Source organism: Phasianus colchicus, chromosome 8 (genome assembly GCF_987193195.1).
Source record: "Phasianus colchicus chromosome 8, bPhaCol1.hap1.1, whole genome shotgun sequence".
NCBI classification, from domain to species: domain Eukaryota; kingdom Metazoa; phylum Chordata; class Aves; order Galliformes; family Phasianidae; genus Phasianus; species Phasianus colchicus.
This window is the reverse complement of record NC_143443.1, coordinates 22906076-22934018: the sequence shown is the minus strand read 5'-3', so window position 1 is coordinate 22934018 and position 27943 is coordinate 22906076. Positions and strand designations below refer to the sequence as shown.

The 27943-nt window shown below is 42.9% G+C and overlaps 1 protein-coding gene across 8 annotated transcripts in view; it reads left to right on the top strand.

The window, feature by feature from the left end:
• LCOR (ligand dependent nuclear receptor corepressor) overlaps window positions 1-27943 on the top strand; it is a 73240-nt gene that overhangs the window by 36735 nt on the left and 8562 nt on the right. For 7 of the 8 annotated variants that reach the window (XM_090145371.1, XM_090145369.1, XM_090145368.1 and 4 more), the window contains 2 exons: window positions 3849-4136; window positions 6874-6967. In XM_090145371.1, coding sequence (XP_090001497.1) covers window positions 3899-4136; window positions 6874-6967 — 332 coding nt within the window. In that variant the 5' untranslated portion in view covers window positions 3849-3898. Of the gene's footprint in view, window positions 1-3848; window positions 4137-6873; window positions 6968-9720; window positions 23720-27943 lie in introns of those variants that run through there. The other variant, XM_031597597.2, reaches the window with a different exon arrangement.

Here is a 27943-nt window from a genome sequence, read left to right as displayed (position 1 = left end):
ATAAGGGTAGCTCAGTATTAGAAAGTGCTATAAATCTATTCTGGAGAGTTACATCAGTTAAAGCTCACTGTTCAGAAGGCATGGAACTCACTTCACTGTTTTCTGTCAGCCTGAGAAATGGGGATCCAGAGGTTGCTTCCAAGTGCATCCTGAGTGGAAGTACATTGTACTTATCAGTCTAACCCATGTGTGAGAAAATCTGCCAAATCAGTAATTCCAACCTGTCTGCTGGGGGACAATACAAGGCTTCAGTTTAACAAATTAGAAATTGCTGTAGCCAGTCTTCAGCCCATCCTCACAGTGACCAAAATATTTAAAGGTGTTTTAAGCAGATAACAGTATTTTAGCCTTTCTTTTATGACTCAGATAAATAAATACAAACTATGTAGTATGAGGAATTGCATAAAGTAAAGCATCTAAGATGGTAGGAGGGACAGTTATTTGCATATTGTTACCAGTAGTTCAGATAATGCTTTTATTCCAAGCCTGCCTTTTTAGTGGCTTTTCTTCTTTTAAAGATAATTTAAAATTTATCCCACCTCTCTTTAAATCCAGAACCAATTTAAGAAAACAAAAAATATGGAGAGTGCATATTTTTTTCCATTCCAGTTTTCTGGTGGAGATGGAGGGTGTGAAGAAGTGCCTTTTGAGCACTTCCAAATGTTTTGTTAGATATCTCATCCGTTTACGCTAACAAAAAGCTTAACTTTTTGTGTGACCTGTGTACATGCATCATGAGAAACACACATGTCCCAAATCATAGGAAAATTGTTTAATGGTTTCTGTAGTCAGGTACACAGAATGAGAACATGGACATCATTTCAGATTAAAAAAAAAAATTCTCAAACAACAACAACAATTCTTAGTTAATGTGTTCTTGGTTTCTCTTCTCCATTCCAGCAGAACTGAGCTTAGTGCAAGAGTAATAAGGGAGGGGAAGGAGCCTGGCAGGAGCTCAGTTCTGAGTCCTTAATGCATTGTTGTCAAGCTTAGTTGTATTTAGATTGCTTAAAAGGTTATTCTAACTCATGCCACTGACATGAGATCCCCAAGCACTGTCATACCACACGGGGCACAAAGAATGGTAGAGTTCTGATGCTCCTAGTTGCTCAGAGGTACTTGGATCTCCTGGCTTCATGCCAGTAATTAGTTCCTTTTTATTTTCATCCCGACTGCCAGTAACATTTGAGACTGCTGTTTTGTAGTCAGTGTAGATCAGGGAAAATGCAGGTGTTCTGTGAACAGATGCCCGTTGCATGTCAAGGACATGAATTCGTGTGCATAACATACAAAGATAATGAGCAATATCAGAAAACTTTCAGAGCAGGCTGCCCATTAATGTTAGCTACTTCCTCTCTGCTTTGTGCCCATGGCACTCTGACCCAGTAATGCTTCTATCAAATGTTCATAATGCCAGTGAAAGCAGAGTGGTAGTGCTTAGTTCTCCATTACCTTTATGTTGTGACGTGATAGGACTTTCTTTTGATGGTTTAATGAAATTATACCTTTTTTTTTTGGTTGATGTTTCCCTTTTGAGATTTCTGTGTAGGTAAAATACACAAAGGCTATTGAGTATTTAAAGCTGGGTTGTACTAATTTAGATAACTTACAGTAGATGAATGTTGGCTATTTATCATCTCTGAGAATCTCTATGCCTTAAGTTAAAATTTCTTTCAAATAAATGAGACATTTGAAATCAACATGAACATGTGGTTGATTTCCAGTGGTGCTGAAGAAACACCAGCAAATACTTTGCGCTCACTTTTGAACAATTTTTATCCTGGGTATTTAAAAATCAGGCTTTGTATTAAGCAAGAAGCCTTTAATGCACTAGGTAACTACCCTTCTGCTTGCAAGTTAGAGTCTTGAATTAGTATGTTTATCTTGAGTAGCTCTCAGTAGTTGCTCTTTGTTGCTGCTTTGAATTTGCAGGTTAGAAAGATGCATGCCTGCAAGCATATACAGTATTTTCTCCATGAATTTGGAAGCACGTTTAGCTGCAAGCTTTATTGGCTTGTGTGTTTATGAATGTATGTGTACAGGAATAGCATGATTCTTCAGTAAATGTAATCTACATAGATCTCAGCATTCATTTCAGCCCATCATGTATACACTGTGAGTGCCTGTCAAATGGCTGGAATCAGCGTGATCAGACTGTCAAGTTGTGCTCTTCTGGGCCTCCTTAGAGCTTCTCACGTGTCCTTCAGCAGGTCATAGTAGAGACCTTAGAAAATGGAAGGCGTGTCATACTTGCTGGAAAAAGTTTCCACACTTCTTCCCTCTTACAGCTCATGTCCTCGTGGATCCTTAAGAAAGAAAGGGAGGATGTGAACGTATATAAAGAAGTTTGGCTCATCTCTTGGTGGCTTCTTAAAACTTTGGTGTTTTGTGTGCTTAGCAACAATAAAATATCTCATAGACAACACATTAAAATGATTAACTATTTACATAAACATCCCAGAAATTTAGAACTACTGTACCACTGTAATATTATACGCAATGACTGTATAAGACCTTAAATTTGAAAACCTGTACTTCACAGGAGGGAATTTTGGCTCAGTAAGTACTTAAATCTCAGTGTGGTTTTCCATCAAGAAACATGGTAGCTGCTTACTGCTGCTCTTAGGTTTATGGGCAGCTCTACCCTCAGTCCTTCATGTCACTCATCCTTAGCAGATACTCTGCAGCTGGTTGTTGGATTAATGTATGTTTGTCAAAAATGGTGGTAAAAGGCAAATTAACACTGAAATGTCCCACAGATGATTTTGCTCCATCTTGATTCTGATAGCTCCATCTTGTTAGATTGCCTTTCAACCTAGGCAATTAAAAAAAAAAAAAAAAAAGTAAGCACTCTTCTATTGTTCCTGCCTGAGTGCAAATTTCAGATTTATTTGGTCTTCCAGTGCACAATTTTCTCTTGGAAATAGAAAATCAAATCTTCTGAGCCATTTCAGGAACTGTTTTTTAACAAACAAACAATGACAACAGCAAAAGAGCCAGCACACTGATTTGTCCAAAGCAAACACATACTGCTTAAGAGGAAGTGGCAGGATTTGAACCTGTGATGGAGCTGTGGCTTTGCTTTGACATAATGAATTGCTACTGGTCTACAACAGTGATTTGCATTATTAAGTTCGTGTTGCCCACTTACCTGAATACCTTATGTATTTCTATGCTGTTTTATGGGGGAGAAAAGGAAAAAAAAGGAATTTCTAACTGTTCCATTTCATGTTCCTACCAATAGATATAGCAGCACTTCTAGAAATAGAATTACTTTTCATTTGACCCCTCTTGGTTTTTGGGAAAGTTCTTTGGGTAACATCTTGTACCATAACACAGTAGTAGATAAAATGAGATGGAAGGCACACTTGATCTTCATTCAAATTATTTTGAAGAATCAAAACTGTAGGGCTTTATTTCCCAGTAATTTTATAGGGGACTGCTGCAATTCTGCTCTCCCCCCACCCCTTCCTATACTTGCAGGTAAGTTACTCAATTCTTCCACTGAATAATCTGTTCAGTTTTTCATAATGAACTTCGTTACTTGATGCTTTTCTTTGTGGTTCCAGCTCTGCTTTCCATTTCCACACCTTTTAAAGGTCTGGTTGAATGTACTTGAGAAGAAAAGATGAGATTGCATATTTTTCCTGGAAAACAGTTACTTTGGAAGTTTGTACCAGAATTAGCTGTGATTCTTGTTCAGATATTCCAAGAGTGAAGTACTTATTGTATAGAAATGCTTTTATCTTTGGCTTGCTTTTTGTTTTCTTTTTAAAACAATGACTTAATATAAAAGCTGTTTTATTTAAAGTGCTTCCTTAAAAAAAAAAATTCTCTAATGTTTCCAGACAGTCCTAGGGTCTCTGACCCCAATATTCCCCTAGTGGCCCGTGAGATCATGCAGCGAATGATCCGACAGTTTGCTGCTGAATATACCTCAAAAAATAGCTCTACTCAGGACTCCAGCCAGCCCAATAGCACAAAGAACCAAAGCCTGCTGAAAGCATCTCTGGTCGCCTCCTCTCCCACGGCTGCAACTGCTCAGAACCCTGTGCTCAGCAAACTTCTCATGGCTGACCAAGACTCACCTCTGGACCTTACTGTCAGAAAGTCTCAGTCAGAACCTAGTGAACAAGGTAGGACTGTTACCTGTGTCTTGTGGCAATCTACTCCTGGCTTTCTTGTTAAAACAAAATGATTGCAAGTTTGCCCTCTTACGTAAAATGTGAGTGGAAAAGCAGTAGATGTCGTGGTGAAAGACTGACTAGCTAGATATGGCTTGCAGAGGAGATAATTCTTGAAAGAAGGTAGGCTCACAGACATGAATGATTTTTGAAGAAGGGCAGAGGGGATGGACGTGCTCTGACCTCTGGGGACAATTGTGCTGCTGGGAGGAGCGAGAAATAGCCTGCTCAGTGGGCTGAATGCTTGCTGATAAGGTGCTGTGGTCATGAAAACTTTCCTGAAGATCTGTTCAGAATCCAACTGAAGGACTGGTTGGATTTATTTTCTCTATGATCACAATGTGAAAGTAGTCAAATTTGGTGAGAAATTGCTTTGTGACGGCTGGCTCGTACATTTGGAAAAAGTCTGTTTTTTTTTTTCCACCTTAAAAATAGACTTGTTCAGCAAAGCACAGATTGAGTGACTTGTAACAGTGTTGCAGAGCTTGTTTTAAGGTGAAAACCTTGCTTTCCATAAAAAAAAAAAAATGTTTTTAACAAGCAAATTCTGCAAGTGATTTTAGTTAAGTGAAAGATTTTTTTTTTTCTTGAAAATCTGGATTAGAGGTTATGATAACTGTGTTTTACTCAGAGGATTAGAATTAACCTCTTTTCCCTTCTTTACTAATGTGTTTAAAAGTGTCTCAAATCATTCTACTAAATACAATGTAAACTGTCCATTCTCAAGCCGTCCAATGCCTTTAAAACAAATGAATGCCAACAGCAAAATAAACCAGCAGAACTCTTTAGCTCACTGGTGTGTGGTTGTAAATATTCCTTCACCTTGTCTGCATGTATACAGATATCCTGTATCTGTAAGAAGGTTAATTTTCATGTCCAGCCATGTTCAGAATGGACATCTGGACACTTCTTACACTTACTGCCAGTTGTTGCCATGTGTCAGTTACAAAATTGCATTGAAAGATTATATGGTATTTTTTCTAAGTGAGGATCTGTGCCTTTAGTTGATGGGCATTTATTTCTAGCCAATGTTATTGCAAAGCAAATGTAATTCACTCATGTCTTTTTTGCATGTATGTTTATAAATGTTAAACTGTTCTGATCTATAAGCTTTTCCCCAAAAGGGAGGAGAGAATTGGTTCTGTTTGTTTTTGTTTTTTTGTTTTTTTTAAGAAGGTTAAGAAGAAAGTATATACGTGAGCTGCTCTTTAGTGGTGAAAAAGCTTGGAGATGATTTATAATATTTTGTTACTTGTTGATATACACATGTTCTAATTCAATAACTTCTGAAGTGATCTGTTTGCTGATGTAGTTGTTTTTCCCAATTTACATAATTGGGAAGGGCTTTTGCCAAACTTTCTAAGGAGAGATTTAAGAGGCTGTCACAGAGACTGCTGGGGCAGCTTTTTGGTGTATTTCCATCCTGGAGGGCCAAGGGGAAGAAGCCAGTTTGTGTGCTCAGGGCATGGGACTGCTCCTGCTTGCCCTCAAGAGCCCTTCTGTCAGAGGAGTGGGGATGGAGCCCCTGCCTGAACTCTGCTGTTGATGTGTCTCCTTGAAGAGAAGGTGCTGCTCCATCCCTCCCTTGTCCTGTCGCAGTGCTCAGAGGGGAGGCTGAGCTCTCTGCTTGCTTAGGTTTGGGTAGCGAGGTGTTCCCAAATGCAGTGGGTGGAACAGCTTTCTGTAAGTCAGCTCTGTTTCACTGCTTTTCTTGTGGGTTTTTTCCTCCATATGTCAAATGAGAACTTGAAGCAATCTGAAAGCCATCTTAGATTGTTCTTGTGTTTGAAGGTACTTGTGTTAGTGAGCAAGTAGCTCTGAAACATCTTGTTTGCTTTGCCAGCAGCTTTCATTTATCTTTGCCTCGTAAATTCCATGTTTCAGAGTTTCCAGGAATTTCAGATGGCTGTAGTGCTTCTAAGGCGATGTTGCCCTTATTAAAATGACCAGAATTCCAAGCTGTTTCAGTGCAATGAGAACAAGGCTTTTCTAGCATGAAGCAGTCCCTTTGCTTTTGCCTAGAAATGCAGAGTTTATGTAAGGGCTCACAGAGGAGTGCAGGCGAGCACGAGGAAGTGCCATTAGTGTGTGTCCAAGGGAGAACGGGAGAAGCAGCCTAGCAGGAAAAGCAGCTGTATAGGTGTGAGAGGAGAGGGAGTAAAGCGACACAGTAAAGGGGAAAAGCAGCGTCTGTGCCATCAGGAACCCAGCAGGGACATGGAAAAAAGGATGAAGCTACTTGCTGGGGGAGGAGTCCGGTGCTATACGGGTGCTCCTTTGATAGTGAGTTTCCCATATTAAATTCCTACGTTAATTCAAATCTATGCAGGAAAATTGAAAATAATATGTTATGTCTCTCTCTGTATACACAACACTGATGTAATGCCTCCAACACTAAGTAATGTGTAATATCTCATGCCTGAGACTGTGTTGCATCCTGAATCATCATTTGTAGGCAATTATTTATTTACTGGCCCTTGTAAAAGATGCCAAATTTTGTTGTGACTTCTGAGGGCTATGCTGGTCATTTGTAAGCCAAATTATGACCAAATTCAAGCACTGAGTCACTGAAAAAATAAAAGGTGCTATGTGCTGAACATGACATTAGCCCAAAGAAGTGGCTTTGTCAAGGGTCAGCATGGCTGATTTTCTTTCTTCAAACACTGAAGTGATTCTGTCATTTCTACAGACGGCGTGCTTGATTTGTCCACTAAGAAGAGTCCTTGTGCTGGCAGCACCTCTCTGAGTCATTCTCCAGGATGCTCCAGTACTCCAGGAAATGGGTAAGAGAAAGCAACTTACAATGACGTTTTATGACTGTGTTTTTAACTAAAAATGTATGTTTACCACTCGTCAAAACTAACTTATTTTTGGTGTTAACTTTCTGGAGTAATGTGTCTTTCAATGTGCCTTTTGATGAATACCTTCATCCCACCTGCCAAATAAGAGTTGTTGCAAACTGAGACCAGTTTACCTGAGGTGAAGAGCTCTGCTATCTGTTATTTTGGCCAGCTTAGTACTTAGCCAAAAGCACTGCCTGCTTCTTGGATTCAGTGGAGAAGCAATATCAGTTAGATGTCTGAAGATTTTTATTTTTTTTTTTAATGCTTTGCAATGTGACTTAGATTTTGTTTCATTTAGATGGAAGTTAACTAACAAAGAAGCTTATTTTACCAGTAGCAATAATTTGGATGATTAACCGGAGTGATTTGATTCAAATCACTGCATGTTCTGTGTTTCTTTTTTCTTGCACAACCTTTAAAAAAAAAAATTTTATATATATATATATATATATATATATATATATATATATAAAACAAATGGAGAAGTTGGGTGGCAGGGAAGTCTCCTAGTTCAGAAAACTCGAAGTATGTATTTTTTGGATTTGCAATTATTTTTTCTAAGGAAATACGAAATGCATGATGTACTACTCCTGCCTTAATTCAAGGTGTAAAAGAATGCTATCATTAGTTACTTCTAGATTTCATGTTTCTAATGGTCATTTTTGCATCAATTTAGAAACCCTTTACTGTAGTTAGGTTTGAATTAATTGTACTGGAGAGGCGGTTTACAAGTAAGAGGGGTTTTGGGTGTTGATAGGAAAATTTTGTTTGCAAGCTGCTGTGAACTACAAGTTTCATTAGTGAAGTACAGAAACAGAACGTGATTCATACTACTATTTAATTGCTGAATTTAGACCTACATCAGCATTTGGAAAACTTGAATTTTTAAACTAACAACCCACTCCCAGTACCAACCTCATATACTGCTACCAACTGGTTTAACTGTTGCGTTTCTTTGGGGAAAAATACTGCTGTCTGAGTGTTTCTCCCTTCAAGATTACATTTCCCATTTAATATCTCAGTCCTTGTTTAACAGTTAGCCTTAATGCTTTTGCACAGATCTTTAGCATAATCCTTTCCCACCTTTTCAGAATTGTATCATTTCCAGCTTTGTTTTCTTACAAAGACTCCGTCTGGAATCTGTCAGGACAGCAAGTTTTTTTTTCCCCGTGTGTGTGCCTGAAGTAAGAGCTGAAGTCCAATATGGGGAGGGATGGCAAGGACAGCATCTGGCTGTCCTGGTTGGCTCTGTGGGTCAAGAGAGGGTGCTCTGTACTGGCACTTGTCACTTGTACAAGTGTGTGGTAGATGATGGCTTTAGTCTGTTTAGCATCAAGGAAATCAGATGTGACCTTCTGTTATAGTTAGCTGTCAGTATGACCTTTCTTTAGGTATAAAAAATACAAGTGTGCATTCTGATGCTTAATACATGCTGTAGAAGGGATGGAGGATATGCAGTAATTCTCTGGAATAGCAAACTTACGTGTGTGGATTTTGCTCTGAATTCATGCTGGCTCCTGTTACTCACTTCAGCTGTGACCTATCGCATCCTGGAGAGAAGCTAGCAGCATGTATGTTAAGCACTGTGTATGTTACATGCCAGGTCCTTTCAGTGGATGCCTCTGCTCTAAAGATTTATTTTTTTCTGATCTTAATGTGATGTTAAAAACAATGATGTAGCTTTTCAGTAGCATTTATCCTATAGTTAAATAACACTGATTTATCTAGAGGGCTTCGCACCAGCAAAGTCTCCCTGAGCGTTATAACACTTGTAGTCTCTCTTAATGGGTATATCAAACTTGGGAAGGTTTGGAGGTGGATTGTGAAACTGATTTGTCTGGTGGGACTTAGTTACTACGAAGAGGCTGAGCAAGAAGTAGTAGGACTTTGTGTCATTGAAAACACTTGTGACAAAAGGAAAATGGTAAATGTACATGCTTTTTTTTTTTTCCCTGCTATTAACCTTTGCTCTGGACTAAAGCGTATCGTTTGAATTTGGGATAGTTTTTTTTAGCCATGTTAAGCTCCGTGTCAAATGAGATTCAGGCCATGTATATATGCAATTAGTTGTTAAAAGGGCAACTTGGTAAGTCTAGTGTTCTTCTTTGTGATCTGCAGTATCCCAGCTTTCATATTTGGTGCTAAGCATTTCTTTATCCTGAGCAGCATTTCTTCAATGTGATGTAAGCAAACGTCATCCAAGGTTTCCTCCTACTCGTAGATACTGCAGGTGGCAGTCATATTTGCATGTTGAATATGTTGCATTTCTGGCTTACTCTTTTATTACTGTACTTGTTTAGTGGTAACGTCACACCAGTAACACAGTTATGTATAGATCTATGGCGATTGACTCCTACTTTGTAATTAAGGTGCTATTTTCAGACGCTTGCGCGAAGTCTTTTCTACTCCGAGAATTTGTGAACCCAACCAGAGACCAGCCAACAGGTTTCATTTTTCTTTGCCCAAAAAGCTTCTCTTTTTTTGTGAACAAGTTTTAAAACTGACTGATGCTGAGACTTAATAAAAAAAAAAAAATTAACAAATTAAAATAAAAAACAAAATTTAGAGAAAAATAAATAACGCAAAAAGTGATGTTACCCAAGCAAGGCCTTCTAATAAAGGAGTGGCCCCCTCACCCATCCCTCCCTACCTGTGCAAGTCCTGCTCACATCAGTTTCCTTCCATCCAATTAGGCGACCTGGGAGACCCAGCCAGCACCATCCAGAGGGACTACAGAGTGGTGATGGGGTACCTCCAAGAAGCTTGCAGGATGGAACCAGGGAAGGTTATGGCCACTCTACATCTCTTAAAGTACCGCTGGCTCGATCACTCCAGATTAGTGAAGAACTGCTGAGCAGAAACCAGTTTTCTACAGCTGCCAGCCATGGGCCATCTGGACTACAGAATCATGGACAGCACTTAATATTATCCAGGGAGGCTTCTTGGGCAAAACCACACTACGAATTCAATTTCAGCCGCATGAAATTCAGGGGAAATGGTGCACTCAGCAACATCAGTGACCTTCCTTTTCTTACAGAAAACTCTGCCTTTCAAAAAATGGCACTTCAAACTAAACAGGATGGGAAAAAGGACGTGAGCCATTCGTCTCCTGTGGATTTAAAGATACCACAAGTTCGAGGCATGGACCTTTCTTGGGAGTCCCGCTCTGGTGACCAGTTCAGCTATAGCTCTTTGGTAATGGGTTCACAAACGGAGAGCGCGCTTAGCAAAAAGTTAAGGGCTATCCTTCCAAAACAAAACAGGAGAAGTTTGCTGGATGCTGGACCAGATTCCTGGGGCTCAGATGCTGAGCAGTCTACCTCTGGACAGCCATATCCCACCTCAGATCAAGAGGGAGATCCTGGCTCCAAGCAACCTAGGAAGAAAAGAGGGAGATACAGACAGTACAACAGCGAGATATTGGAGGAAGCAATCTCCGTGGTGATGAGCGGGAAAATGAGTGTTTCCAAAGCTCAGAGTATTTATGGGATCCCCCACAGTACACTGGAGTACAAAGTTAAAGAGAGGCTGGGCACTTTGAAAAACCCTCCAAAGAAAAAAATGAAATTAATGAGGTCGGAGGGGCAGGATGTTTCAGTAAAGATTGAATTAGATCCCCAGGGAGAAGCAGCACAAAGTGCAAATGAATTGAAAGATGAGTAGGGATGTTGTAGAGTGCCAATTACTTTGCAAACTGGGTGAGCACTACTGCATAGTTCAACCACCATTGAGCACACCTCATTCTCCCATTTACTGCAATGCTCTTTTCTTTGCAGTTCAGCATAGACTTGTGTGGACACAAGTGAAAGGCGTGCTCTGAATGTCACACTTGTAAATTTTTTTCTAGCCTGATACGGAGCAGATTCCCTCCTTCACCTGCCCACTATCTTTTTTTTACTTTCTTTTCTTTATTTTTTCCATTTGCCTTTTGCATGTTTCTCTGTAATGGAGAGTTGAGTTACCTCATAAAGAATGCAGATCTGTGGAAGTGGACATCTTGCCTGCACAGCCCACCTCAACTCCCGCTGTTGGATGTTTTTCTTATTGGTCTTCATAGAAATAAGTCCACTTTGTTAAACTGGTAGTCTCTTAAAACCAGGCTTTTTGAATGAGAATCAGACTGTCGTTCTTCAAAAAAAGTTTCAGAAATCCTTTTTCCCTTTCCTTTTCTTTGATTCAGTTGACTGAAAGATTTAAGCTAAATCAAATTATGTAGGAAAGGCACCTCTCTTGAACTCGGAGATTTGCTTTTTTGGTGGCTAATCAATTGGGTCTAATTAGGCTCTCTGCTATTTTCTTTCTAAATTCAGCATGCTTACCATTCACTGTCTGCTTAGTGCTCACCCGGAGGGGAGGGGAGGGAAAACTTACAAACACTACCTTCAGAATATGTCAGTGAATTATTTGTAACACTACCTTCGCTGTAATTTTGTTAGATATTTTTGAAGGGTGATATTTGACTCACCTGCTTGAGGATGTAGCCTTATCTCACGGAAGACAAGCTTCTCATGGTCAGGAGCAGTCAGGGTACACTAAATGATGTATTAGGGTATGCCTCATTATAACAGAATTAAGGTTCTCTGTGACCTTCATGCTTTTTACAGACTTGATTCTGAGTTTACTAAACTATGTGGTTCCAACAGCTAGTTTAAATGACTCTAATCTGGGGATGGGGAGGGGGGATATGTGTAACAAACTACTGTGATCTTGTGCAAAAAGAAAGAAGGAAAAAAAAAAAGCCCACTAAACAGTGATCTCAAACGTTACAACCTCAGTAGTCTGCCCAAATATCCACATTAGTGAAGGAGCTTGTTAATGTTCAGGGAAGAAGTAAAACACTGGTAGCCTGGCCTGGTTCAGGCTCTGTATCATATCTAGCTGTAATACTGTCAGGGTCGAACACTCAATGAATGGGTGTTTCCTTTTTAAATATTACAGTTGCCAGTAGCAGGAAATAATCTAAGTCCTGCTTTTTTTGTGTTGTTTTTTTTTTTTTTTAGCCTACTTTGATAGTGGTTTAGCACATGCTGGAATAAGCATTTGAACACCGTAAAAGCACTCCTTAAACCACAGATCCTTTTTTTGTTTGTTTGTTTTCCAATCTTAACGATATCTTTATCGTTATGTGGAGATCCAGGATAAGTTTTGTACAGAACTTTTCTCTTTGATACTTTATGCGGGAGTGGTCAGTAACCAGGTGGAGCTTACTGGACTTTCCACAACGTGACCAAATCAGAATTGCTGGTTCTTCAGGTAGAAACAATTTGGTCTTAACCTGTGCAAAAGGTAGATAGAATTACCGCTTGTTTTCCCCACTTGCACAACCAAAAGAAGCATCGGAGTTTTTGTGTGAGAGCATTAAGTGACGCCAGTGATTGAAAATGGTTTCTAAAAGCTCATGGGAGGATGGCCTTAGGTAGTGCTAGGGATGCTGAATGACCTCGGGAACAGTTGGTTCTGTTAGCCTCTCCCCCTCCCCAGCAACTTCGGATTCTCAAAGGTTAGGCACACCATTGCTGTCGTTCTGAATATGCACTGCTCGTTCTTGAAGCGGGCTGGGCGTTTGGCCCCAGCTATCCTTTGTTTTTGTTTACTTACTACGTTGTAGGACTCAAAACCTTGGTTCCCCGTAGCTCTCTAGTTGTAGTGCGGCGCTTCAGGCAGTTTGAGCTCAGTAGCAGTATGAGAACTCTGCAGCACGTTCCAGTTTAGCTGAGGATCGCAGTAAGGTGCGGTTACACGTGTGGTTTCATCTGCTGTAGGAAGTTTGCTGCAAGCTTAGAAGAAAAAGAAGTAACGCAGTTTTACTGTTCAGAGAGGTTTAACCTTTTGCAGTTGTCTTTATTTAAGCAACATGAGTTGAGTTTTATAAAAACTTGTCACTGTAGTGTATGTGGAGTGCTCATTTTACTAACCTAAATATTTTGTATGTGTATGTTGAAGTGGGTGACAATCGTGCAGCAGAAGAATGGTGTGCCTACCCTTTAATGCTGCAGTTTTAAAAGAGAATTTGTCTTGTCATTTCAGACTGTAGGCTAAGGCTTGTAAATAGATAGTGAGAAGTCGAGTACTCTTTATTTGCTTTGGTTAGAAAGTGGATATTAAAAAACAGAAAAACAAACCAAACGCGTAACTTTCTCAGTTTAAATGTCCTGAGACCTGAAGATTGTAGTACTCACGTCTGCAAAGCTTTTAAACATAACACTTGATCTGTGATAACTTGATATTCAGGTAACCTTTCTTTTTCGAGAAGCTTTTTGAACAACCGTATTTCCTCCAAAGGTCTCTGTTGAAAAAGGAAAAAAAAGAAAGAAGTGTAGATTATTTTTTAAGCACTAATTGCATTACGTCGGTAACTGCAATATAAAATAGCCATTATTGTTTTGTGAAGCATGGTTGAGATTAGTTAGTGGTCCCTTTTTAAAATTTCATGAGCCTCTCAAAAAAATAAAAACAAATTTAAAAAAAAGCTGCTGAATATTCAAAAGATATATATTTTACCTTATTGTAGGTTTTGTAAATTTAGTCTGTAATATTCAGGTGCACCTTTTAATGTTAACGTTTTGTTTCAAAGTCCCACCCGATGTATTTTCTCTGAGGTGATTCATCACGTGAGACTGGGATCACTCCGAGTGCTGCAGTGGTCGCGAATATTTCCTTTCCTTTTTCACTACGATTTTTTACAGGCGCTTTCAGTGTAGCTAACTAGTAGTAAATGGGATCATTTTAAATATATGATTGGGATTAATGTTTGTCCATTAGCATGCTTGATTTTCTGCTGACCAGCAGTTTGCATGGCCAAAATCCCCGGTTGACCAAGTTTTGGTGTGGGAAGGTGTGGTTCACTGCTGTCTTTGTAGCAAAAGCCTCGTTTCTCATGTTATTTCTGCTAAGTGGATGCTTATGTTACTTGGATCGCTTGGACAGGAGCTGAGGTTTAGAATCTTCCTCCTGCTGCTCTTTGGGATCGCGTTGACGTGTAACGTAGACGAACCGCAGCCCTGTGGGAGCGGAGGCGTCGTTAGGAGGAGGCCTTTCGGGTGCTTGTTGTCACTAGTTTTCTCTTACTCCCGAGATCGTCCAGCCGGTGTAGTGATTGGACTTAACAGTATTGTTGTGTACTACGTTGATGTAGCTGAAGAAGCCTGACAGCGAGAAACTGTGAATAATATTTGTGGCAGTCTCTGAAAACTAGTTTTTCAGTCCAAGTATCATGAAGGAGAATCCCTCTCCCCTACCCCAATCCTAGAAAAGTAATTTTATATTTTGTGTGTATAAAGTTTTAAGACTCAAGTTTCATATTGTACTGAAGTTTAGGTGTCGCTTGGTAAATCTTTGCTGCAGCATATAATTGAAGATGAGTAAGGCTTAGTGTGGTAGGGGTCCTGGTGTGGAGTTAATTATCGTACAGTTCTGGTGAGAAAGCCCAACATGTATGAAATGTGTCTTTTTTTTTTTTTTTTAATTTTATTTGGACTTGTAAGATGTAAAAGTGCTTTTTTAGAACTCTGACCTATTACAAACTATTACCTCACTTTCAGCCAGCTGGATCCTCATTCCACAGTGTTGTAGGCATTATCGTGGCTGTAATGCTTGAGTACAGCCATAGAGTTGAACGTTTCCAGTTGGGTATTGTAGGGACGTGTATCTGGACTTGCTTTTTTGTTTCCATCAGAAGGCTTTTTGTTTTTCCCCAGTCATTTGCTAATGTTTTTTTAAAGGCTCAAGATGGTTTCCTTGAGAATTTCTCGTTTCTTCCTGCTGAGTGGGGACGAATAAGGAGAGGTAGCTACACGATCGGTGCACGTTTGCCTTTGCTTTCTCCTCTTTGCAGATCTCCTAATCTGACATTTGTACGACCAGCCTTGTTGCTCGACCTGAGATTGAGCTCTGAATTCTCACTGACGCCAGAAAATGGAAGCTGTCAACAAATGCAGGTGTACAGATGAGGTGGTGCCTCTAGTAAGGGAACATATTCAAGCAATTCTTGTACCATCCTTTTTGTGGAGCTTTCTGGTGCTCAAGGATATTCCCAAACACGAGAGGCAGCTGCAGCTGTGTTTAGACCAGTTGGGAACAGTCAAGGAACGCTCTGTGCTTTGTCTTGTGGCAGGCCAGTATTGGAGGTCTGAATATTTCTTTCTGAGGACCCAAGGGTACATTGCCTTCCCCCAGAAATTCACAGGAACCAGCAACGTGATTCAGAGGCTTTAGGGCTGAGTAAGCTTTGTATAGGTTGGAACAACTTTTTAGTTCTGATTGAATTGCTTTTTATATCATCTGCAATGAGTGTTATACAGGCAAAACTGGAATTATCGTGTTTCTTTTCAGTTTACTTTGGATTAATGCTCTTAAGATGTCCTTGAGTCTTAGCAGGAGAACACGGTGTCCAAGAATTGAAGGGAACACTGCGCTGTTCCCTTGTTTCTCAAAAACAGTGCGGCAACATCTTGTAATGTAAAGAGCTTTTCTTCAGCAAAGACAAAATTTTAACTCTTCAGTGTAAGAATGCATGCACCTCTTGCAGTCCAAACTCTTATGAAGGCAAATTCATTGATCTGTACTGGAAACTCTATCACAATATTTTAAATATCTTCAATTCTCTGCCAAATGATAGAGGTAGGATGGGAAGGCTGTTTCTTTCATTCTCAGGAGGATCAGAAACTTCTAGGTTTTCCCCACAAATGTTTCAGAAACAGTCTATGTCAGTATCGCTCGGCACCAGTAGATAATGTTGGCTAACACTGCTTTTAAAAGCTGTACCTAAAAGAACGTGTTTTGAGAGTAATTTTGGTACTATCAAGGTTTCTGCTTGATCTTGAGTAATGTGGAAAACTCGGTGATTCAAACCTTCAGAAACTTGAAAATCTGCACTGCTGGTTCTGTTAGATGTAGCAAATATAATAATCACTACAGTTGCTCATTTCTAATTATTCAGTATATAAACATGATGTACCGTGATGATCACTAAGCAGAGAGAGATTGTAGACTCAGAATGATCCGTAGATGCACTCCACCTATACAAGATAAAAACTGCAAGTAGCTACAGTGTTCCAGCATCCATCTCTCTCCTGGTCTCGGTTTGACCGGGCCAGGTCTCTATAGCGATATTACAGCAGCAGTTTCACATCCTGTCAAATTTTGCCCTATATTCATTTATTGTCATGGAAATCTTAGTATTAGGGAGCTGTACCCAATCCCGATAAGGGTCTCTTACCCAGCTGCAGAGTTTCCCTGGGCTAGGTGCTGGAAGGCTGGTTTTTCTTCAGCCTGTCCCAGGATATTTCATTCACCTTCTTCAAAAACAAGCATTCCCTCACCCCCGCCCCCATGTTGGTCTCTACTTCATTGGTAAGTATAACCTAGAAGTGCTCAAAAAGCTACTTCTACCTGATGGATCAGGGATTAGGGGACAGACTTCATTGTGATTGGAGCGGGAAAAGTTCGTGTCAAAGTAATTTCTGTAGTCACTACCTAATATGGTCTCAATATGTGTTCCTACTCAGAAATAACGAAGATGCTACTACAGTGACTTATACAGGTTATCGACTACTTGGTGCTACATTTCTCAAATATTTTTGCAGATGATATTTTTTACTCCGTGAAAGCATGTAAACTTTGCTGTCACTGTAAAAAGCACTTGTCTGACCTATTCAAAAGTACCAGAAAAGGGATAAATAACTGCAGCACTTTTTCTGTTACAATGCCAGAGTCTTAATTAAATCTGGTCTTCAGGTTATGAGAAATCTTAAGCGTACAATCTAGGATCGTTAACATCTTTTCAGGTCAGATCACAAGTTCTCTTGGGATACTAGTCTGTCTTTTAAGGAACAGAAGATGTTCAGAAGTTCAGGCAGGGGATGCATGCATGCCTGATGTTTGTAACTGATCGTTTCAATGGGCCGTTTCAGGGCTTGACATTTGGAAACTGGGATGATGGGTAGGGAAAGGGAAGTTTCCCAAACCGAGGAAGCATTTTGGACCATAGTTTAATGTTCAGTTTGAAAAATATATCACAAGAAAAATGGGTAGGGATTCTTTCTCCCTTATGCCTTCAGGGAATGAGTAGTATTTAGAATCTCTGGCTGAAATTCAAGCCTTTTTACCATGTAAATTTTTAATATAAACTCATTGACATGCTTTTTACATCTGAGGACTGAAAATGAATCTTAATGTTTAAGTTGTGGAATGGTATATTTCTTAAATGAAGGGGGAACATTAAAAAAAAAAATAGATTAGAATACCAGCATTAGTGAGCTTAAGGAATTTTAGTATGTAATAGCAAAGTAGAGCAAAGTATTTGATTAAAAAAATAATCTTGAATTGCTAGTCTGTAACTAGGTGCATTCTAATTTAGCAGGTGAATATTCTTTACTTATTGATATATGATGGGCTTTTTGCAAATAGAAACCTTTATCTGAGTCCCACGTGTTGCTTGTACTGATGGGATCTATGCTTACAGCAGCTTACTGCTGCTTTAAAATGTATAAAATATGTTTTGAGTGTTTGCTCATAACTCTTTCTAACCTCCACTTGTTAAATTGTCAGACATTGGTATTTTATCAGTCCGCAATGTAAGTGAAACTGATGTTCTTAGGAATCCAACTTGTACACACACTGTTTAAAAACCCTCAGGGACAGTTTACACACTATCCTCACTCAATTCAGGTACTTGTACTCTCTTCTTAAACCTAGCAGTGACTTGTATTTTGTTTTGCTTTTCTTTTGACGTGCTGATAGCACATCCTTGATGAATGTCAACTTAAAACTCAGTTCAGGTATCCAGGTATAACTCAGCCAAACGGATTTTAAAGCTGCATATTTACTCTCCAGCACACAGTGCCTCAGACACTTATAGTGGCATTCTGTATATTCAGTTATTACTACTGAGCAGATCGCGTGGGGGTTCCTGGTATGTATTGTAAGAAATTCCTATGTATATTATATAATATGTATTATATTATATACATATATAGTATATATGTTATCTTAAACTTATATATTTTAAAATGCCACTACTAGCCAGCGCAGCTAAAAAAGAAATACATTCCCGGCCGCCTCCGTGCCCTGCGGGGCGGCTCCTTAACGTGGCTCTTGCTTCTCTCTCACCATAACTACTTCTAACCTCAAGCACGGGTCCTTGGCTGTCTGACCTCTACACTCTAGTTATGCAATGTCCTTAGAGAATTCTGTGCACTGGCCACTGTGATGGAAACCAATGGGCCGGGAGTGCTTTGAGTTTATGAGTAATTGTTCTGCCAAAGTTTGGTGTTCGTATGACAAGCGTGTAAAGCTGTCGGATAACGGGCAGAGGTCTGCGGTGTGTGGGTGCTGCCCCTGGGGAGCCGCGACCCCAGCAGCCGTGTGCTGCTCTGCTCTGGCACTCATCTGCTGGCGGTCGCGAGTCGGCGACGCCTCTGCTTTATTATTTGACACTTTACACCTAAAAAGTCTTCTTTCTATTTATGTAACCCATAGTCTTTGAAGAGTATGGAAAATGGCATTTCTCTCTGACCTCTAGAAGTTCAAGTGTCATGGGAAAAAAAACAGGAACCCCCCCCTTTACTCTTATGGACCTCATTTCAATATACTGTTTACAGTTTGACGGAATTGTATAATTTAATATTTCTCTTGTACTGTAGTTTATATTTATTTACAGATTTTTTTTGTACTGTGTGATTTGAATTTTTTTGTTCCTTGCTATGATCAATGTTTTATGTAGTAGAGCACTTATGATCACAAATTAAGGTTTTTGGTTTGATTGCACTACGTTAATTTTTTTAATGCAGTTCTGATTTTTTGACTGGACTAAATAAGCTGTGTCTTAATGTATGTGATAAGTACTTTTAAATTTTTATTTCATGTGGTCCATTTATTTTTTTGCATTGTATGTCAAAGCGCTAATTCTCTTGTTGTGCATGTGTAAGATTTAATGGCTCCATTGTATTATTTGACCATGTCATTTTGGAAACACATTCCCAGCTGTAACGTTGTGTATGGTAGTTTTCACTGGATGCTAGACTTTTCAAAACCACTATTCTTCTAATAAATTTTGTTGTGAAAAACTTTCAGGGGTTCCAATTCTGTTGTTCCTAGCATGCTTTCTGAGCGCCCGCACTGCCAGCCCGAGGTGTTGAAATGCAAGTGGTGCAACTACAGAGAGCCGGGGGAGGATGGGAAAATGGCAGGTAAAACCCAGGCTGGGAGTCCACGCTCCTTTTGTTTCGTGTTCCTAATTAGGATTGGTGATGGCGCTGCTCTGGCAGCCAGGCAGGGAGTGCTGATGTAAGCTGACGTGCAGCTCCTGTACTCTAATCTGCTCTTCCCGACTGGTCACCTTAATTTCTTTCACAGTAAATAATTTATTTGGTGAAGAATGAACGGCCTCTCACAAGAGAGAGGAAAAAGGAAAGTAGCCTTGTCCTTTGAGCACTTAGCAATGAGTCAAGGTGGAACCACAGCAGTCAGAACCTGCCTGGGAATCCTTGCCCACTACGGTTCCATTCAGCTCACTCGTGGTCTCCCAAGCGCAGGGGGTTCTGCAGGTTTCTTAGCTTGCCCTGGGAGCATTGCCTCCCTAACAGGGCAGCTCGGTGCTGCTGTCCTGCCCAGTTTGAGGGGCCGTGGAGCAGCCATGCCGCTCCGCACCGCCGCCTGCCTGCCTTGCATGGGTTGCTTCCCCCAGCCACACTTTGCGCCGGGTTGAACTACTTCTAACGCCATGCATTATTGATACCTAAATGCTGAATGCTAAAAAGTAGGTTACAGTAAGTGTTGTGTAATGGAAGCCACGTGGGTTCAGGCACTGCTGCTAACCTTCGTGTTCAGTCCGAGGGTGGTGTGGAGAATAACACACAGGAACCTCCTGGCTTTGGGAGAGCTCGTGTAGTGCTGCAGCCTGTGCAGCCCAGGTTTCTCCTGAGAGCTTGCTTTCTCATCTTGTGCTGTTGCAATGTAGGCTTCAGCAAAGGGTTTGCATTTACTAACGTGATTTTCAGTGCCTTATTTTTACATTTTAAGATTCGTAGCTGTTACATTACAAACAATTGTATTTCTTGTATGCTAATCCTGGTATTAAAAAAAAAAAAACAAAAAAAAAAACCCAGCAAAATGCTGTTTGTACCGTCCTTGGCTTAGCTTTGCTTGGCAAGTAGCACCTAAACGAATACTTGGTTTGCTCAGAGCCTTACACTGCTTCAGGAATAGTGAATCTTTGTGTAAATAGCTTGCAAGCCCCGTGCTGTAAACTAGTGTTTATCATATCTTTTCCTGTATGTCTGAATACATCTGTCAGATCTATGAAAATAGCCTCCGAAAGTGACAAATCGTGTTCCCATCTGCCATTCTTTCGGATCTATTGCATGTTGCAAGCTTTTCCCAGAACGTTTTAAATCGACACTTCTCATCCTGCAATGACTGGAAGAAACAAAGTTTTGTTATTTGTGTTTTCCTGGAAGACTTGCTGATGGTCTGGCACTTTCAAGTTGAAGTTCTTCAGCTTAAAGGAACGAAGTCTCAAATTCTTCTCTTGAAGCGTTCTGTAATACAGCTCCATGTAACTAAGAGAATGCTGTGCCCCACGCCAGAAAGAAGCATTCACACTGTGGTGTAGAAGTGGAAAAGAACTACGATTAGAACTGTTAGGCAGCTTAAAGAGTCTGCCAAGTTCCCTTCTGGCTAGACATGAGCTTCTTGGACCTGCTTAGGGATGGGACAGCACGATGAAACCTCCTGGTGCTCTCAGTGCTGGGATAAGTGAGAACTGAAGGTACGGTGACAGCCCAAAAGTGATGTCAAAGGCAGAGTTTGCTGGTGGTGGAAGCAAATCTGGGAATGCACAAGACAATGAAGATAACAAAGAGATTAAAATAAAAGATCATCTTTCTAATGTAGTAATTCTGAAGAGACTGGAATAGAAGTTGTGGTGCTGGAAGGATCCCAAATAATGCTGTGTGTGGGAGCTGATGTTTCCTCTGCTCTGGTTCCCTCAGTGCAGCCTCTGTGCTTTATAATCCATCACGTCCTCAGTTGTCCGATGGGGAACTCAGAAGAAATAGGACTGATTTCATAACCAAATTAGTTCCTGAGTTCCTTCTCACCCATCTCCCAAAGAGCCTCACACAGAGCCATGTCTGAGAGCTCGTTGCTGATGCCAGGAGGAGCACGCAGCCATTGCATCTCGCTTTCCTAAGTTGCCTTTGAAGTATCAGAATCCACAGGTGACATTCTGGAAAAAAAAAAAAAAAAAAAAAAAAAGCAACAACACTTTTCTGAAGTCTCTCTCTTCCTCATCTGCAGGTGTCCTGCACTCTGTTCTGTTAGACCTGCCACGCTTTGTTCTTTGCTGGTGCACCAGGGTCCCAACATCATGTGTCCTAAATCCCTCCTGCCCAGCTCGTGGTGCATGGGCTCACTGAGCCCGCTTTGGAATGACATTCTTTGAAAGGGGTTTTTGTGATTCCCCTTCTTAATACCAAACCTCTGGCCACACTTTTCTCCTCCCTGAGATTTAGTGAAGGCTTTGACACTGATTGTTAGAAGTTGCTCAGAATGTGTGGGGGAAAAACCAAAGGAGGAGCTCCCACATGCAGCACTGCTCTGTGCTGTGCCCCTGCGGGGCTGGGACAGCTGTGGCTCTCACAGTTCAATCCTGTTTCTGACTTGCTTAGTGTAACATTCAGTCTTTCTACATATGTAGACATCTCGTAGCTATCAGCACATGGAAGCCAGGCACAGTTTGGTGTCTCCGTCCCCTTTGAGTGGAGGTGATGTGATTTTTCTGGGTTTTCTGATGTGCTGTGCTCAAGGTGGTATTTCTGAGAGATTCCTGTAAAAGCCAGCTGTCTGAGATGTTAGTACTGGCTTAAAACAAATTATTTGACTGTAAAGGGGACTCTAAAGAAGAGATGCCTTAGGACTCTGGTTTTGTGTAAGAACCTTCCATAGTAAGTGTACTCTGTATGTAAATGAAGCTTTTTTCTGATTTCTCAGCATCAGGCATGAGCTTGAGCACTGGAGGCTGTGCCAGCTCACTCTGTACCCGGTGTTCGCTCTTGTTGGACATGTTGACGGCCCCGTGACCTCACTGCTGGCTTTACAGAGCTGTGACCTTGTGCTGGTGCATCAAACTCAGTAGACTGTTGCTCCTGTTTCAGGACCTGTGCTGGCTTTTCCCTGCTAGGCACACACCTACAGGCATGTTAGGCAGCCATACCTGTTGGCTGCTTGTTCATTTCAGCCCGTAGCCATTGACGTCCTCTGTCAGTGCCTTTACTTCTGGTTGAGCATAGACTGCACAGCAAAGAACAGCAAAAATAACCCTAAATGTAAAGGAAATGTGCCTTGTAGTGCCTTTAACAAGCTTATTTCTAGGTGCAGAAGTCATGGAGGGGCAAGCAGTGGGGGCACTGCGGGGTTCTGCTTTCCCCTGGCTCTCACTGTGTTTGGAGATGATGCACCACTTTGAGTTTCTGCAAGGGATCTGCTTTTTTGTAAGGATCTGTTGTTGATAGGTAGATTTTTCCTTTTATTTTTTCTCTTATCTGGCAAACAGGCATTGGATGGTTTTCATCCTGGGCACAGAGAAACAAACAATACCTGTCATTATGCTGCAGGGAGGAAAATTGCAGAGATAAAGTATGTTTTAACTGCAGCATCCAATTACAAAGGGTAAGCTGCCAAAATCAAGGGTGTTCTAAGTATGATGAATAACCCTAAAGACAGCCAGTCACATCTGTAACAGTGACAGCATTACGTGCTAAGCAAGGTGTACTGCCATGCCTCTGTTTGCCACGTAGCTGGACAGTATGGGATACAGGGGGGAGATGGGACTTGTTTTGGTGAATGCTGGCTATGGCTGGACCAGATTTGCATTTGTTTGATCTTCCTCTACCATTGGGGTGCATGGAGGCATAAATGATGGAGAAAAATAACTGTGGGATGGGATACCGAGGTGACTTTTTGGGAGGAGAATAGAGGAAGGAAGTGCAATAGTGTGTAAAGGCAAGGAGTGAAATAAAGGAGGTAAGGTAAGGGATGCACAGAGCTTAAGGAAAGGATGGAAGACTGGAGCAGGGGGGGGCACATCAGTGTGGAGGAAGCCTCTCCCCATTGGAACGCATGGAGACATTCCCTGCCAGGTGTTTTGGTTTCTTAATCGTTATCTGACTATGAAATTAACCTCCATCATTTAATGGTAGCTGAGCGGCAGCTGAATTAACCCACTTTCCAAAGAGAACGTGCCAAGCCCATCAGCTCTGCGCCAGCCCGTCCCCTGGGCTCCTGGGGCTGAGATCTGTGTTTTCTGCCTTAACCCATTTCCCAAGCAGCGAGCCTCAGCGGTGCGCCAGGTGTGGGGCTGGCTGCTCAGGACACAGTTTGCAGATCATACAGGCCTGTAGCAAAGTGCTGGTTCTTGAGTCACCAGGCGTTTTTGCATGAAGCAGTGTAGTATCACCATGGGGAGACTCACTATTAGGAGCTACGATACTGTTTTTATTAACAGCGTGGCCTTGATTGTCCCAGGCCCAATTACCTGATTCTCCAGGCTACCCGAAATGGGACCGTGTCCCCCAACATCTGTTAATTGCACCCAGGATACCCTCTGCTCTATGGATGCATCCCAAGCTCTGGCTGTGCTGAGTGCTTTGAGCTATGGTGATGGCTCTACCCAGCTGCTGCATTCCTTTTATCACACCCACTGGGGCAAAAAGCATTATATATATATATATATATATATATATAATGTATATATATATTCTGCAAGTACCACCATAGAAAGAAACACACTGTCATTTTTTTTCTCCCCCAGATGTCCCCAGTAATTAGAAAAATTAACAAGGACAATTCTGGGAAGTCTTTGAAGCCTGGTGTGTAGAATTCATCCAACGTGATGAATTTCCCTTGGTTTTAAAGCAATAGCTCAATGGTAAGGTTTTTAATTAGTCATTAAATATTGCACTGGGAGTACTGTCAGAGGGGCTGAGCTGCTGTAGAATATGGTCAGATCATTTATGTGGGGAGAGGAAGCAATGGCAGGAATGCACCATGATCAACCTTCCTACCTGAGGCCGTGTGTTTTGTATAACGTAAAACCAGTTTTGGTGTGTTTGGTTTTTATTTGGCAACAGGTGGGGGAGAAGGTTGTTGCAAGTGTGTAAATGCTTTAAAAACATGGAGACACTACTCTGAAGGGTTAAACGGCTGACTCTGTAATGGATGGATGTTGTTTATCCATTAGTTGGTATCCAGTACGACCTGCAAGCAGCTGACAAAATCCAACCAGGCCAACCCCATCCATAACTTTTGCTTCCTACTTTTCAGCTGGGTGCGAGCTGTAAAATCACTGCATCACCAAGGATGGCGTAAATTCAGGCGCCTTGAAAGCTCAGCAGCTCTATTTCCATCATCGTTTGGGCTGTGCTTTGCAGCTTTTAGTCTAGAGAAGAAAACTGCTTTTCTCTTGGCTGTTGTGTGGAGCCTCAGCCCTTTCCGTGCTGCTTTCCCGTTTTGTCAGTGCAGCAAGAGAAAATGCCTGTAGCACCCACAGAGGTGTGAAGGGACTCATTCGTCTGTGTGGGGAGTGTGAGGTGCCAGGCAGATTTCTGAGGATTGAAATAGCGTCATTTAAACCGGTACACCCGGTGTCAGGCTTTAATTGGGGCTTGGGAAGACGAGCTGAGGAATGCCTGCAGCATCCCTGCCCATGCCTGCATCCCTGCCTGCAGGGCTCTGCAGGGGACCAACGTGAGGCAGAGCGGTGGCAGTGGCTCATTGTGCTGGCATGGAGCGCTGCTGAGGGTTCGGCTTCTCCTCAGTCATTATCAGGTGCCGTGTTTCCAGTCCATGCTGGTTTGGGGTGGTGCGAGGCTGGCACTGCAGAAGAGGGAGGGGAGAGGTCATCCCTTAAAAACACAGAACTGGATTTTATAAGTTTATAGCTATGTTTTGTTTCTTTTACAGAACTATAATCCTGGTGCTTAGAGTGATCTGAAAGGAACAGAAGCACTTAGCCTTGAACTTTTGTTCTGCCGCTGCTTCTTGTGCCTCTGAGGTACAAAACATACCTGTAAACTTAGAATCCATCCAGCTGCTGTTCACGGGCTAAAAAAAGAAACCCAAAAAGGGTTTGTGTTCAGTAGTGAGGCACTTGGGGTGGGCAAACCAGAAGGTTGCCGTTGGCAATTGGCAGGTTTTTGGGGGCCAGCGTTGCAGATAGGTTGGCGTGAAACAGCTCGTTCCTTTCTCCCTCTCTTTCTTCCCCTTCTACCCTCAAACATACGCTCCTGAGTCACAGGCTGGGTGGCCGCAGAGCTTTAAAGGGGAGAGGGAGCACACCACGAGCTGGCTCCATGGGGTGGGCAGCGCACCATGGGCAGTGCAGGATGAAATCCAGGGAGCACATGGCATTTCCCCCGTGTAAATCCCATACCTGTGCTGGGGGTGTCCCCAGCATGCGAGCCCCCGGCCCCACCACCATGGCCATATGATCTTTGCTGGCAGCCCTGGGTCCCCCCAGCAGCAGTCAGGGAGGGCTGGCTCCCAGCCCCGCAAACCGCCGGTGCCACAAAGCAAACAAATGTATTGCAGCACGCAGCTATGCAAATAGCTTCAGAGCACAGCACGTTTTCCCCAGCGTTAATTGCTACACCACGGTGGTTGCGTGGCAACAGCTCTGTGTGTCTCGCTGACAGCTACTGCCCCTTGATTCCTCTGACACCTTCTGTGACAGGCAGAAAGGAATAGAGAGAGAGGAGAGCTGGGAGGGCAGCGGGGGCTCGGGTGGCAGGGTGCTGGTGGGACAGCAGGGTGCTTTCTGCTGGCAGGGGGAGGTGGCAGCCAGGCTGGGGTCTCTGGATGGGTGAGTGACTGGGCTGGAGGCACAAAGGGTGGGTACCCCAGGAACTGCCAGCAAGCTGATCACGGGGCTGGGCTGGAGGCTTCTGCAGGTGTTGGGCAGAATGGCATGTTCCTCAAAGACAGCCCAGCTCAGGGAGAGCTGTGCTGGGGGAGAGGCTGCAGAGGGCTTCCTGTGTGTCCCCTGAGCCCTACCTGTTCTGCCTCCCAAAGCCACATCCCCAATTCCCATCCTCTGCTGTTCTTCCATCCCGCTGCACCTCCGTCAGCAGGACAGAGGGGACCATTGGTGTCTGATGCAAACCCCTGGCAGGCACTGCAGGGCTGTGCTTGGCCCTCTGATTCTCAGAATAAGGAGGTGCCCACCTGGGGGTAGGCTGAGGAGGGGGCAGATGGGTTCAGAATGAGGAATTGTGGTCCGTCTTTGGGTCTCAGTGATGTGAAAGCAGAGAACCCTGCAGTTATGTGACCGTAGGCACAGGTGAATAGTGACATTGAGGGCGAGATGGGTTTTCTGAGGACAAAGGACATTGAGTCTCAGTGGAGTTATCTCCTTTTTCAACCAGGGAAATGATCTATATCTGTTTTTTAAATTTACAGCTTAGCAAGCTGTGTATATATAGGATTAACTCTTTGGAGCACGGTAGGGCGTAGAGCAGCAGTGAGAGCCGTGGTGTCAGCCAGATGTCAGAGGAAAAGAGGTGAGAGCACGGGGAGATGCACCTGAAACCCTGGGTGCCAATGGTGCTGGGCAGGACATGGCACATCCCCAGCTCCCTGGGGCCCATATGCCTGGGCAAAGCCATGAGACCAGCACTGCCCCACCAGTGAGGTTAAGGACAAAGCTTGCTGCTTGGCCTTCACTTCCCTGTCCCGTGGCATCCCAGTGAGGTGGCGGGGGGGGGGGGGGGGAGGGTTGCGGACAGGCTGCATTGATAAATGCAGGAAGATGGCTGCCACTGCGCAGAGCTGGGCTTCTGGGCAGGTAAGGGGAGACCTCTGCCCCAGTGGAAGGGGCTGTGCAGGGCCCTCCTCTCCTTCCTGGTGGTAGGAGAAAGGTGTTGCCCCGTTGTTACCCGCAGGGTGAGGGGAGGAGCTGAGCCATGTAGGAATCCTCTCTGGGACAATCTTTCCATGCAGGGCTCTGGAGAATGGCCAGGCTGTACCTGAGTGCTTTCATTTTCTGTTCACCCTGGGTGGAACCGGCTGGGGCTGCTGGAGGGTGTTCGGCTGAAGGCAGCGGGCTTGGTGGTGGCCACGCAGCGTGTTCTGGGGCGCTGGGGTGCATTTGCCAAGTGTAACTTGCTCAGCCATTTCGTTTCAGGAGGTGTTGGAAAAACATTGCCTAAGAAACTGAGCTTGGAATTTAGGCACACTGTGACACGCAGGCCTGGCCAGCAGATGCTTGGAGCAGCATTTCTGGGCAAAGAGGAGGCCACGTGGCTGAACTCACAGTCCAGAGCAGCCCGTGGGACGCTTCCACTTGCTGAGTTTGGGAGCAGAGTCTAAGAGCCAGCACTTCCACAAAAACTTCTTCTAAGTACCACCCAGCAGTTGGCAGGAGTGACTTGTGGCACTTCCCTGTGCAGGAGTTGTGAGTCATGCCAGGAGGGGAGCAGGGAGCAGCCTGCCCTCCTGGGGGACAGCAAGGTGCTGTGTTGTTCCACAGCTCTGCAGCTGTGCTGGTATGGGGCCAGCACTGAGCCCCTACTGCGGGAGTGATGGGGATGGGGCAGGATCTGTGTGTGCTGCTGCTGGAAGCAGGCATGATTTTGGCACCACGCTCCTGACAAGTTCATGCAAACACTGAGTAATTATCCCTTAGCCTCCCCACCGATGCATTCTAATTAATTGCTTCTGCTGAGCAGAATCGCCTTGTTTAAGTGGTAGCTCATGGCAGCGATCCTGTAGACAATGGTGCCCACCTTCCTGGGTGAGCACTGCAGGTGGGCAGAGCGAATTTACCAAATGGCTGTAAACCAAAGCACAGAGCAAATGGCAGGGCACAGCAGCACGGAAGGGTGTGTGGCCGCAGACATGTCCTGTGTGCTGGGAGCCCTC